The sequence below is a fragment of the Bos indicus x Bos taurus genome, chromosome 2 (genome assembly GCF_003369695.1).
Source record: "Bos indicus x Bos taurus breed Angus x Brahman F1 hybrid chromosome 2, Bos_hybrid_MaternalHap_v2.0, whole genome shotgun sequence".
Classification (NCBI taxonomy): Eukaryota; Metazoa; Chordata; class Mammalia; order Artiodactyla; family Bovidae; genus Bos; species Bos indicus x Bos taurus.
The window spans coordinates 26,790,212-26,804,501 of record NC_040077.1 but is presented as its reverse complement, the minus strand read 5'-3'; the positions used below and the strand labels follow the sequence as shown (position 1 = coordinate 26,804,501).

The window sequence follows — 14,290 nt, the reverse complement described above, 5'->3', positions numbered from 1 at the left end:
CCCTTAATCTGTAGCTACAGTATTACAAGTCCACGAAACACTGGCTCTCTATTAACATAAGATAATTTCAGACCCCGCTCCCTCCAGAAATAAGCAATCATGACATACCCTTGGCAAGGATCTAACACAATTCCTCTTGGCTTTGGAACTTGGGCTATCAGAGTGTGTCTAGACCCATCCGTGGCAATGGACTTAATCATCTGATTGGTGTAGTCACTGTAATAAATTCTTTTATTGATCCAGTCAAAGGCAATGCCCTCAGGACTCCCTATGCCTGGACATACAACCAACAAACACACAAAAAGAAGTCAGAATCTCAATAAACATTATAGAATCCCTGGGTCATCCATGTGTGTTGATCCCACTGCGTCTCTTTCCAAGATAAGCTACACTTAGAGTGCACTTACCCGAAACAACAACAGTGGGAGGACTGCTCCTTGAATTCAGGTTGATATAGGAAATCTGGCCTTTTCCGGATGGCAAAAGTTGTGTGAAGTAGATTCTGTTATCTATGCTGTCATAGTCTAGGGCCACAGCCATTCTTTCCACACTTATTGCTGGGAAAGGTTGGCTATAGTCTTTGGGGTCAAAACGTAAGCTCCTCAAGGAATCATCCAAGGCAAAGATGAGGAAATTTTCTGATGAAATGGCACAGCTCTTACCATCAGCTTGCAGGGTCCCAAAGGCACAGTCACATTTAGGGGTTTGTGATTTAGGCAGAGCAAAGCAGAATTGGGCGCATCCTCCATTATTTTCCAAGCAAGGGTTGTTGTTGACCTCTGCTGGTGACCGAGGCTGGACACTCTGGTCAAAGATGGTCACATCTCTTAGCCAATCAATATTGTCCCTTATCACTGTTGGTCGATCTGCTCTATTTGGTTCCTTGCTGGCTTGGAGGATTTTCTTTAAATTCCTGTCTACCCATATGATAGAATTTCCAAATACCGTGATGGCATAAGGAGCTGGGTAATGACTGCCGAAACGAATCACTTCAGTTTCCCCTCCCTCAATGCTGATCCTTGCAATTAAATCTACAGCATCATCAACCCAATAAATATAGTTACTGCTATGATCCAATGCCAAGCCCCGTGGTGTGGCAGTGATGTCTGATACAAGCACAGTTCGATTGGTACAGTCAAGAAAAGACCGTTCAATCTTTGGGTTCTGCCCATAGTCAGACCAGAAGAGGTATCGATTCTTGGGGTCCACAACAATGTCTCTGGGCATATCCACTATGGTTTTAAGGAGAATGTGGCGGTGGGTGGTATTGATCCTTAGAACTTCTATCAGTGTTTCAGATCTAAAAGCATTGGTGAAATAAAGATTTCCTGCAGGAAAATGAAAGACCATGCTGATTAATGGCAAACCAAGAAAAAAGAAGAAGATAGCTCTTGTAAGATAGAGGTTTGAGCCAGTATATGTTGTCTTTCCCAGGAGGATAAATATCTCAGTTTAGGCTTAGGAAAATAAATATTTACTCTTTGTAGATGTTTTCATCATCCCATGGACCTTCTAAAGTCACCAAAATTTGGGCATTACAGAACAAAGTAAATGTTAGAGCAAAAAAAGTATGGTGGGAAGATAGTTTACAATACATAAATGAATGGGCATAGCTGTGTTCCAACAAAACTTTACTTAGCACGGGCTACATTTGGCCCATAGGCCATAGACTGTTGACAGCTGTTTTTCAATGTATTATGAAAAACTGGATGGTAATTCAAAATTAAGTATATAAATCAGTATAGAAAAGTTAATATAATGTTGGGTCAGGCATTTCAGTTAACTACAACAAAGTACCTAACAATCAAAGGGTTTTCATAAATAACATGAGGAAGCAGTTAAAAATTCAGCAACTACAATTGCTCAGCTTTAAAATAAATGATTGCCATTTTATGGTTTATATTGTTTTTTTTTTTTAATGGTTTATATTTTGATATTCCTTTCTCTTTGAAAATTTAGACATTTCTAATTTAGAAATTAGATGTTCCTTTAAGGGTGAAATAAGTCCACATAATTAAATATTTCTTTCCATTTTGCCAATGACTCAGTAAATAATCTATAATGAGATCATCTATAATGAATCTGTCAACTGAAACACTACCATTAACAGGCACAAGGCTGTCACATTGATTCTAAAAACTCAATTCAGCTTATCTTAACTAATCTCAATAAACATCTAGGAAAATAGATCTGCCACACGTATGTTAAACTTTATAGTATAAATAAGATGACAGAAATGCAAACACAAAAAGCTTTTCAATAAAATCACTATACAGCTTACCCACCTGCTACCCAATCCACTGCAATACCCCGGACTCCATTTACTCCTATCCCATCTGTAACGATGTTTGTAAAATTAGACCCATCTGGTTTGATTCTACGGATTGCATTATTAGATGCCACAGAGATGTTAAAATCACACCAATAAATAAAGCCAGAAGATACGTCCACATCCACATGCAGTGCATTTCGTCCTGGAACATTAAAGAAAAGATCATTAAACTATGCTCTAGCTTGAATTAGAACTTTTAAAAATGTTTGCCCTTCCTCTCTAACCCTCATTCCAAATCCCCTTTGCTCAAACCATGCCCTGATTATGAAATAAAACTATTTATTTCCCAGTTGCAATGAGCACAACTACCCCCAGATCTTAGTTTCTAAAAGTCACTTCCCACAATAAACAGTACCGGCTTCTGGGAGAAATGGTTAAGCATAGGTTTGGGAAGGGAAGGTACAAGGTAAGCCTGGAACATATTTATTAGACCAGGAAGCAAGGAAGCATTCAAACACTAATGGAATCATGTCAAAAGAATACAGACAGCAGTATGAGAGGCTCTTCCCAGACAAAATGGATCAATAGGAGCATCAAAAGAACAATTATGCTAAATGATTCTACACTGAATTAAAGAAATAAAAACTTGAGTGTATGTGATAATAAAAAGGAGAGAAGAATGTAGAAGGAATAATAAAGCAAGAAAAAGAACCATTTTGCAATTCCCAATTAAATCATCATTTCAGACAAAGACAAAAACCAATGAATAAAAGATGCCTGGGGGAAAAGATATTCATAGGGTATCAAAGTATAACCCCCAAATTTTCACATAAATTGTAGAGGGGCAAAAAGGCAGAGATTTCATGGTGATCACCATTACCAGGTGATCAAACTTAAGTATCAATTGTGGCAAAATGTTAACGATGGTTGAATCTAGCAAGTATAAGGGTGTTCACTACACTTTTCAACTTTTCTGCATTTGATATTTTTCAAAATGCAAAGCTGGATGAAAAACTTGCTGACTGTATAATATATTTACAAGATGGTAACTTAGATGACTTTTTAGACATAGGAAAGCAGAGATCAATCATGAGCACATGTGAATATGGTTATCAAGCAGAATAAACATGCTTCCTTACGTGCTGAATCCAAACATGGAGAAATGCTATATGGACTTCATATAGAAATGCTATAAGGACTTCAACATGGCATCCAGTGGAGTCAAATGTTACTTGTATTGGAGGAACGTACCTGGGCCTGCCACTGGCACCATGGCTTCTGAATGATCTGACAGTTGCAAGCTAAAGCCCCTGATTGTCCGCAGCGTGGAAACAACAATGAAAGAATTGTATGGAGAGCAGGTCTGATGATCAGGATTGAGTTTAAATCCAGTGGCGCAGGCACAGGAGAACAGTCTTCCTGGTACAGGCAGGCAAATTTGCTGACAGGCATTCATGTTGTTGCTGCAGCCGTTTGAGGATTCAGAGCCTAAATGAAATCACAATTAGTTTGTAACTTTTCACCCCATCTATTTGACACTCAGTGTCAAATTTTGGGGTCATTATAAAAGTCAATAACAAAATATGGAATCTGAGTTAACCTAAAAACAATATTGGAGAGCTGAGTGCTTATAGAACTAACACACAGAAGTTTAAAATAGGACCACAACCATGTTGTGTTATATCATAGTAGAGAATGAAGCACCAATTGTTTTTCTTCCACCAATCACTCAAGAGTTAGAGGAATAACCTATGTACTACCATTTAAAATTCTATCAATTTTAATTATATAATCAAATATGTGATGGATATTTGATTTAATGTATATTAAATAAGAATACTTGAAGTTTTTTTGAATATGCAATAAAATATCAAGTGACAAACCTAGGTTATAGGACAACAAACAAATTACTTGATCATCTTAGCCTAGATATTTCAAAATAAAAAAAATTATCTCTAGATCATAATACTAATTTAAAGGGGCAAATCAAAAGTTACATCATCTCAAAAAAGCACACCTAAGAGTACTCCTTTTAAGATTAAAAAAATTCTATTGTGTTATTCACTTTTCCAGTAGGTATCCAACCTCCAATGCTCCAGTAACTATTCTAGTTACTGGGTAGAGAGCAAGAAACAAGACAGACAAAATACCTGTCCTTATAAAGGTTACAACTAATGAAGAACTCGGACAATAAACACATACATAATTATGTCAGGGAGGGCAATAAAACAAAAGCAAAGTAAAAAGTGGTGGGGAATGAATGGGAGAAAGTTTACTCTGAAGTGAATCAGGCCTTTCAGATGCCACATTAGTCTTTGACACTTAGCCATGCTGGGATGATTTGAGAGAATGGCATTGAAATATGTACAATATCATATAAGAAACTAATCGCCAGTCCAGGTTCAATGCAGAATACAGGATGCTTGGGGCTGGAGCACTGGGATGACCCAGAGGGATGGTATGGGGAGGGCGGTAGGAGGAGGGTTCAAGATGGGGAACCCGCGTACCCCTGTGGCGGATTCATGTTGATGTATGGCAAAACCAATACAATATTGTAAAGTAATTAGCCTCCAATTAAAATAAATAAATTTAAGTTTTAAAAAATATATTTTGGGATAATTTCTATTTCTGTATGCACACAGGTTTGTGTGTGTGGTGTGGTTGTGTACAGACATGTAAGTGCATAGATATATTCATTGAACACGCATGAATGTATGTTTCAGTGACAAATACTCACCACGTCTTTGGTAAATTTTAAGGCCCCTGAGATCTGGGAGATTATTTCTCAAGACTACTTTGTTGGCCCCTGTAGCCTTGTCAACTCTTTCAATGACCTCATATTCTTCATCAGAGTAATAAAGGAAGCGGCCATGGACAGCAAGTCCCCAGGGGTAGGAAAGATGGTTTACCAGGATCATTCGATTTGTTCCATCCACATTTCCTCTTTCAATCTGAAAGGTTAGAATTTTTGCTATTGACTGATTCATGGTGAAATGAGGCAAATGTTTAAAACTAATATTCACTAAATAACGTTTCACACGTAGATAGCATTCTATCCTTCCCAGGGGTGTTTCATATCTATTTCTCACTATATGTGATAGTCTCACCTATCCCAAGTGGTGGGTCAGACAAATGTCACTGTGCTCATTTCACTGATAATGAAGCTGAAGTCCAAGTAAGCCAGTCAACCTTCTCAGATGGCATGGTGAAAAATAGGGAACTAATCCCTGCATGTGATATTCTGGTCAAGGATACTGTATGCTAACTGGCCCTGGGTTTAACGTCGTCACCAACCATTTCTGCAATGGAGATAGGAAACGTACTCAACACACTCACAGAAGGCAGCAAGACAGCGCTATTAAATCAGCACAGGAATAAGTCAGCCTCAAAATGACTCTGGTGAACTAGAGAAGAACTCAAGAATGAAGTTCCTAACAGGAAGTGATAAGCAGTCTGCTCTGGAAGAAAAAATATATATAGACAGAGCTGGTTTGATCCTCCTCTGTGTCAGGATCTGAACTGATTGCTGGCGAGAGAGACAAATGGGTGTCACTCCCTGGCCTCTCTCGACAAGGGAATCCAGCAGTTACAAGAGCAGGCTATGTCCTGGAAACCAACAGAAATTCCAGAAGGGTGCAGCACAAGGAAGATAATCTCTGAAGAGAGCTGCTGAGGGAGTAACTGGGACCAGATGAGCTGCCCACACTTGGCTCAGGAATCTGGAGCTACTTATCCGGGCCAGGGCTCAGGGTTCCTTGCAGTTTTATGAAGACCACATGTCTCCATCATGAAAGCAGTTTCATTAGCGAGACAGCTAGAGAGAAGTGGTTCAGAATGGTGCAGGTGGCAGAAAAGGCTGGACCTGAGAGAAGACGCTCAGGGACAAACTGCCGGGATTTTTGTGATGATTAAACAGGACATGCTTATTAGTGTGAAGGAGGAATATGAGGGTTCTAGCCTAGAAGAAAGGATGGAAGTCACACCACCAACCGGCTCACAGATTGCGGAGAGCAGAGCAGATGTGGAAACAGGAAGTGGGAGCTGCTGGGTAGTCTGGTCTGGGACATCCTAACTTGTATGCAGAAATCACAGCATGTGGCAAGTACTTCTGTAAAGGGCTTTCACACACATCACTGCATTTCTTCATTATAATCACATATTAAGAGTGAGATGAGTCCTCGTCAAGCTATCATGAACTGAAAATCAAATCTACTGGACCACTTTTTGAAGAGCGTCTATGTCATAAACAGATCTGAAATCACTCCTGTTCTCTAAAGCAAGGAAGCAACTAGCACACATTCAACAACCAAAACAATAGTGTAGCTGATCAATAATTATTACTGAGTACTTTCTTTGTGCCTAGTTCCAGATCAGCTGCATAAGCACAGTAGTAAAGATCAAGTGTTATTTCTGTGAATGAATGAAATTGTATACTTCCTATTTTTTATTGCAGATTATAATGAATTTCATCTTGAAGTTTAAAATGACCAAGAAAGGGAGTCCTCACACATTACAACTACCAGAAAATAATAGGCATCTGTTCTGCCTATTGAGTTCAGAAGCTTTCTGTTTAAAAAGAAAAGGCTCTTGGAGGACAAATGTGGAATGAGAAATGGAATTTATCTTGAAGAAAAAGAAAGAATAAGGGAAAAAATAACATTCTGTAAAGAACTGGACTTCAAGGAAAGAAGTTATTGAGAGAAAGGGCAATAAAGCCCTGGTGCATGTGTGCGCATGCTAAGTCGCTTCAGTCATGATGTTATGGACTGTAGCCCACCAGGCTCCTCTGTCCATGGGGTTCTCCAGGCAAGAATACTGGAGTGGGTCGCCATGCCCGCCTCCAGATCTTCCCAACCCAGAGATCGAACCCACATCTCTTCCACATCTCCTTTATTGGTAGGTGGGTTCTTTACAACTAACTAGTGCCACCTGGGAAGCCCCAAAAGTGGCTGAGATTGTTTGAGAACCACTGCCAGACAACTCAGAGCAATGGATGTCAACTACCCAAGTTCTGCAACGAAGACCAACAGACTAAAATGGGGCACATACCACTCCCGTGCTGCTGACTGCCCAGTAGAGTTTCTGCTCCTCAATATCAAGGGTGATAAATGCCACATTTTCAAGGCTCCCAGTAAAGAGAGTTCTTGGAGATTTGCCATCCATGTTAGCGCTGGCAATCTTGGGGGGAAGGCCACTGTTGGTTCCTCGGTCTGACCAGTACAGTTTCCTACAACCATGAAAAATAAAGGTATTGAGTGAAACATTTTCACTATGTATTTAAATGAAAAACAAATTTTTTGTCCTCAGGATACGCACCATTCAATGGGGGAAGTCTGAAATTGTCAATATCCTGTTACATATAGCGTGGAGGAGTCCATAACTAGTGTTTTCTAATGTCTGTATACTTCCCAGTTATTACTGGGAGAGAGGCCACTTAAAATGAAATCTGACACAGGATACCATTTTCCACTGGTGGACAGTCCTTTAGCTTGGTCACACAGGACGTTCATGGACTAAAAAGCCTGTATCAACAGTCAATTCCAGACTCACATACTGCTAAGCACACCAGAAAAGAAAGAGCTAATGCAAAAGTATTCAAGTACCTCCCTGATCACTTCTCAGCCTTCTTTATTTCTTTTCCGAATCAATTACCACAAGATAAGCTATTCCAATTTTCATGATGGAAAATGCAGTGTATACACATGAATCCTAATCAGCACACAGAATTACCAATTTCATTAAAATATGTGAAGGTTGCTTTCCATTTCCATTGAGGACTTAACTTCTAGACATGAGTCAAAGTTTTCATTCCTTTCAAACTCACCTCCTGCTTCACCAGACAGCCTTCTCAAACTCTTCTACGATTCCGCAAAGCCTTAATTCCAATCATCTTTACTGGCATCTTTCTTTCACCATCAATCCAATATACCCTTCCCATGAACCTACTCTTCAATTCTAAACTTCTTTACCTCTAAGTTCTCAAACTCTGAAATTCAACCAAACTCTTCCATCTCTTCCTTTCTCCTATTTTACTTCTTCCATTGAACCTATCCTCTGCCCTTAAAATTTGTCTGAGCTCTCAAACCTTCAGGCCCTCTATGCCTGGACCTCATACCATTTTAACTGTTTTAACAGTACTCTTATTTATTCTCATGATCTCCTTAACTTGCTAACTGCTCACCGTAAGTTCCTGTCATTATCCTCTCTCCTCTCCCATTCCAGGTTGCCAAAAGTTTTCTGGACAAAGTCACAAAACTCTTACAAATTCTGAGTTCACTAAAAATTTAAGCTACTTAACCTTAGCTAAGAACTCTCATCACTAGCTAAACATTTTCTTTTTCCCCTGACTCTTGCCACTCCAATCCTGATTAATCTTTCTGGACAGAATGATAGATTTGTTGCCACTCCAATCCTGATTAATCTTTCTAAAATACAGATTAGGTTCTATCATTCCTTTCCTCCAAATTTCCTGCTGGCTCCTTATTTCTCAAAAAAAAAAAAAAAATACAGTACAACTCCTTAGCATGACATTAAAGCCCCTCCCTGATTCATCCCCAAGTGGCTTTAGCTGCTGTATCTCTCCCAACTAGTCAACTGTCCCTTACTCGAAGTCTCTGGTTCCAGCCCTCTACACAACCATGCTAAGTACCACCATGCTTCTGGGCCTCCACTGCTCTTTGGCCTCAAGTACCACTTCTCAGCTGCAAGCCATCCTCCATCTACTGGTGGTCTTCTCACCCTTCAAGGTCTATTTCAAGCTTTCCACATTCATTCAAAGTCAAAATATATAATTGTTCACTCTATTTTAAAATGCCTGAAATTCTTGCCTGTTTGAAATTCAGGGCTACTAATTTGAAAAATACATATCACATATAACTTAACAGCTATTTCTTTCATACTGAGATCTATATTTTCTTTTTTATATGGTGGTGGTGGTTTAGTCACCAAGTCGTATCCGACTCTTGCAACCCCATGACCTGTAGCCAGCCAGGTTCCTCTGTCCATGGGATCCCCCAGGCAAGAATACTGGAGTGGACTGCCGTTTCCTTCTCCTTCTTTTTTATATAATTTCTTTCTTTTTTTTTTGGCCGTGCTGGGGCTTTGCTGCACGAGAGCTTTACTATAGTTGGGGTGAGCAGGGGCTACTCTCAAGTCGTGGTATACAGGCTTCTCATTGCAGTGGTTTCTCTTGTTGCAGAGTACAGGCTCTAGGGCATGCAGGCTTGTGTAGTTGCGGCTCCCTGGCTCTAGGGCACAGGCTCTATTGTGGCACACAGGTGTAGCTGCTCTGTGGCACGTGGGATCCTCCCAGATCAGGGGTCAAACCCACATCTCCCACACCGGCAGATGGATTCTTTACCACTGAGCTACCAGAGAAGCCCTGAGATCTATATTTTTCAAATGCTGGCATATGAAATCAGAAGAGATCCTATGTTTGAAATCTTCTATTTTATCAGATCATAATACTAACCAAAGTGCTGCTGTATAGAAGACATATGCTATTTCTGAATGAACACTCACCCATTAATAGGATCGATAGTTATGCCAACTGGCAAACCAACTCCAAGACTCGTCCCATCATTGGCAATCAGGGTTTTCCTGTAACTGACATCTCCTTGAAGTGTCATAACCTGTATAAGAGGAAAGTAAGAAAGCTAAGGTGAAGGAAAACTGAAACATGCAACAAATTCAAACTATGATTGGGGTGAATGAGAGAGTTTGCATGGTAGATAATCCCTAATTGCATCTCAGAGCTATGAGAAAAATCAGCTCAATAGAAAATGGGAGTAAGAAAATGACATCACCTCTCAAATTTCTATTTGCAATTTATCTAAAAATCCAGGAGAAGCTATTTACATGGATCACTGCCTGAGTGAAACTACAAAATGCCTTCAGAAAAAGATGCTGCTGCTGCTAAGTCGCTTCAGTCATGTCCGACTCTGTGCGACCCCATAGACGGCAGCCCACCTGGCTCCGCCGTCCCTGGGATTCTCCAGGCAAGAACACTGGAGTGGGTTGCCATTTCCTTCTCCAATGCATGAAAAGTGAAAACTAAAAGTGAAGTCGCTCAGTCGTGTCCGACTCTTAGCGACCTCATGGACTGCAGCCCACCAGGCTCCTCCGTCCATGGGACTCTCCAGGCAAGAGTACTGGAGTGGGGTACCATTGCCTTCTCCACAGAAAAAGATGAGAACCATCCAAAGGGAACCCCACAGGTCTCCTGTGCCCCAATGACTGGACCGGAGCACCCAGTGGTCCATCACTGCAAACACAGTTGAGCAAACCATCTAATTCACTTGAGTGAGTTCTGTGCCACGTTAACGGCCTGTGTGCCAATGCCAGCCCTGCCAGATCCTACATGACTGACTACAGCACCTGAAGCAAGTAAGTTCACCTCTCTGAACTGTGTTAGTCAAGTGTGAAGATAATGGTCCCTTCTGCATAAAGGTCCCAGCAACATGGGACAATTCATGCAAAGTGCTTTGCCCAGCACCCGGCACGACTACAGTCAGTGTGTTTTATCGACCTGTTTATGGGAACCCACTATACAGCAGGCATTAAATTAAGCACTATCGGATTTAATCCTCACAGTGACTTCATGAGATGGATGCCACTATCATGCCCACATAAGGTAATAAAGAAGAAGCCTAGAGAGGATTTGTGGGCTTCCTATTGTTATGTTTTTAAGCAATCTTGCTTGAACTGTTATAACTACAGGGTTATACCACTGTGAAACACCACTGAGAGATACGCGTTACTGGACCAGAAGCAGTTTCTTATAGAAACAAGGCCATTTTAGTATGCACTTGAGACAGTCTGAGGTGAGAAACACTCGTAAGAAATAAGAAAACGCCTCTTGATTTGCACAAAGCCTTTTCTATAAAATCGTATTTCAATACAAACTGATTATTTATGCTTGTTTCCATCTTTGCCTTTCTATCTATATACATCTTTCTCCCTCCCTCACTCTTTCACATGGAGAAGGCGATGGCACCCCACTCCAGTACTCTTGCCTGGAAAATCCCATGGATGGAGGAGCCTGGTGGGCTGCAGTCCATGGGGTCGCTAAGAGTTGGGCACGACTGAGCGACTTCACTTTCACTTTTCACTTTCATGCATTGGAGAAGGAAATGGCAACCCACTCCAGTGTTCTTGCCTGGAGAATCCCAGGGACAGAGGAGCCTAGTGGGCTGCAGTCTATGGGGTCGCACAGAGTCGGACACGACTGAAGCGACTTAGCAGCAGCAGCAGCAACAGCACTCTTTCACACACACACACACAAACACACACATCCTTCTCTCCCTCACTCTTTCTATTTTTCTCTCTCCTGTGTAGCAGCTTTTTCTCCTATTTGGATTAAAATAAGTTTTTCAATTTGCCTCTTTCTGCTACAATTTCTCTCCTTTTCCTAAGGATGTCTTCGGTTCAAAAGAAAGTCTCCTTGTTTTTTTGGAATAGCTGGAGCTCTGTGGCAGACAGCCTTTCTGTATGTTTCACATTTCAATTACAAAATTGCTTTCAGTGAATGAGCACACAGCTACCCCTACTGGAAAAGCTGGAATTCAACATGACTTACTCCTACTCTGGTAGCTTAGTCAAGAATCTGCCAGCAATGCAGGAGATTAGGGTTCAATCCCTGGGTCAGGAAGATACTCTGGAGAAGGAAATGGCAACCCCCTCCTGTATGCTTGACTAGAACGTTCCATGGACAGAAGAGCCTGGCAGGCTACAGTCCTGGGACTGTACGGGATCTTTAATCAGACATGACTGAGCGACTGAACACACACACAGGATGGCACTGATCCATGGAAAGCGTTTACTAGTGTTTGCTGAATGAATGTGCAATTGAGCAAACAAGCCAGACTCGAAGCCAGGACTCCAGAGCAAGCTTTCTTTCCTCTGGACCTTGCTTCACTGGGGGCACAATTTAAGTTTCCATGGTTAAAGTAGCCTCACCCATACACACACACGCACATGCACACACACACACGCACACACTCAGTTCTTCAACTGGTGCTATCTAACCCCGATGAAGGAGACAAGCGCCCTGCTCTTGAAAGACTATCAGTCCACAAGAGAAGACCCCCTTTACAAAACAGGAGCAGATTAATTGCCATTTGGAAAGAAGACAGTTTTGTACTGAGTGGCCTCTAGAGGATGTGAGTTTGGTACTAAAGGTCTTGGGCAGTAAATATTGCCTTGTCTTGGGCCGGTGATATTTTTAGTTGAAGTTGTGCAAAATACCTTCTGTCACTGAACAAGGGGGTTGAAGCAGGATGGACTGCTGCACTTGTGGTTTATAACAAGGCAAAGTTAGACCACCCACCCCTTCCCACCCCACCTCCTGGAATCAGGGTAGTGAAGCTGACTTCTGTGGGCTTCACAGTCTTACCAAATGAAGAGCATGAACCAGATGAGCCTCCAAGTTTCCCTTCATGTTAGGAGCTGTGATTCTACTTGGCTTGAGATTAGGATACTGAGTACATACTGTGAATATCCCTGTCCCCGTGACCGTTTACTGCTCTTTTTGGCCCTCAGCAATGTTGTAGGGTTTGGATGGCTACCGTGGAGGCTTCTGAGGAAGGCTACTGTGCACCTTCCTCATCGTTAACATCAATCTTTCTGAATGTCCCAAAGAGAACCGACGTACTAACTGATGCTTCATCCAGAGCAGTGGACTGTCACCCTACAGCCACATTCCCAAGACTGCCCCTTTGCATTAGGACTTCTCATTCTCACTCTGAATTAATAATCCCTCCCATGTCTTAACCTTATCCCAGACTGGAGTAAACCAACACTAGTCAAGTTACCTCTGAGTTACTTCATGTGATTTCATACCTGTGCCCCTATAGAGTTTCTTCTGGGAATTAAGAGTGAAAAGAACACTTATCTCACAAAGGAAAGCATCAAAGGAATCAGAATCAAGTTTCTACTTTCTGTTTCACTGTTAGAGTCATAGATTTCCATCTTAGAACAATGGTAATCTAAAAATTTGGTTTAGAACTGAAATAGCATTGGATACTTGATGGGGAAAGATGATGGAAATGGGCCTTGCCTACTATAAGCTTCCCTTTACACTGAATTCATTACATAATTTTTATTTATCTTTGTATATATTTTAATAAATTCTTATTTATTAAATTATTAACAGGCTGCCATTGATACTCAGGTGGAGACAAAATAGCACAGTAGAAAGTTTCAATTTTTAGGTTTCTCCTTGTCTTCAGAGAACTAATACTAATATCCCTTTTTCCTTCCTCCATATGACAGCATTTCCTGAAATTTTACATGAATCAGAAACCAGTGTTTGTATCAACAGTTTTATGGACTTAGTACCTTAATTGATCGAGTCACGTGATCAGTAAAATAAAGGTTTCTTGATAGCCAGTCTAAGGCCAGGCTCGCAGAAGCCCCCAAACTTGACAGAGGAGCAAACACTGTCCTGTTGGTTCCGTCTGTCTTCACTCTGTGAATTTCACCCTAGTGAGAAAGACAAGGAGTGGTGAGCTGTTTCAAGGCCACAGCTTCTTCACTGCAGTTGCTTTAAGATACTTCATGCATGGAAGAAATGCAAAATGCCAGGGCCACTGGGTGGGCTCACTGGGTAAAACACCAATGCCAGCAGCACTGAATCATTCATGTTCTCCCTGCCCCTTCCCCATTCTCACAGGTTTCTTCCCTAATAGGTAAAGAAAGAGTCCCAGTGGGAAGGAAGTTGGAGGAATGTTCTCTTTTCTCCTAAAGACAAAGATTCTGAGTGAAGGCCACAGCAGCCACATCAGATGTTTTCCTGAAATTCCCTTAGGGAATTATTGCCTTTGGTCTTAACTGAAGATCATTCTTATGTTAGTCTAATATCTTCCACTAGATTAAAGCTCAAGAGCAAACTTGGTTACTGCTTCCTCTTGGCATGTACTCTGCAGTTGGAAGCAGCCAGTTCACTGCAGGAAAGTAGTAGTCACTTAATACTTGATGAATGAATAAATGCACCCAAGGGCTTAAACGTGTTTATTATTG

The 14,290-nt window shown here is 41.2% G+C and overlaps 1 protein-coding gene across 1 annotated transcript in view; it reads right to left on the bottom strand.

The window, feature by feature from the left end:
- Positions 1 to 14,290, bottom strand: part of LRP2 (LDL receptor related protein 2) — a 177,048-nt gene that overhangs the window by 57,933 nt on the left and 104,825 nt on the right. Inside the window, exons 33-40 of the mRNA XM_027558351.1 lie at positions 13,610 to 13,753; positions 9,794 to 9,903; positions 7,322 to 7,499; positions 5,010 to 5,223; positions 3,524 to 3,760; positions 2,286 to 2,474; positions 408 to 1,328; positions 109 to 274 (exon numbers count right to left, since the gene is read on the bottom strand). Of these exons, the coding sequence (XP_027414152.1) occupies positions 109 to 274; positions 408 to 1,328; positions 2,286 to 2,474; positions 3,524 to 3,760; positions 5,010 to 5,223; positions 7,322 to 7,499; positions 9,794 to 9,903; positions 13,610 to 13,753 (2,159 nt within the window). The remainder of the gene's footprint in view (positions 1 to 108; positions 275 to 407; positions 1,329 to 2,285; positions 2,475 to 3,523; positions 3,761 to 5,009; positions 5,224 to 7,321; positions 7,500 to 9,793; positions 9,904 to 13,609; positions 13,754 to 14,290) is intronic.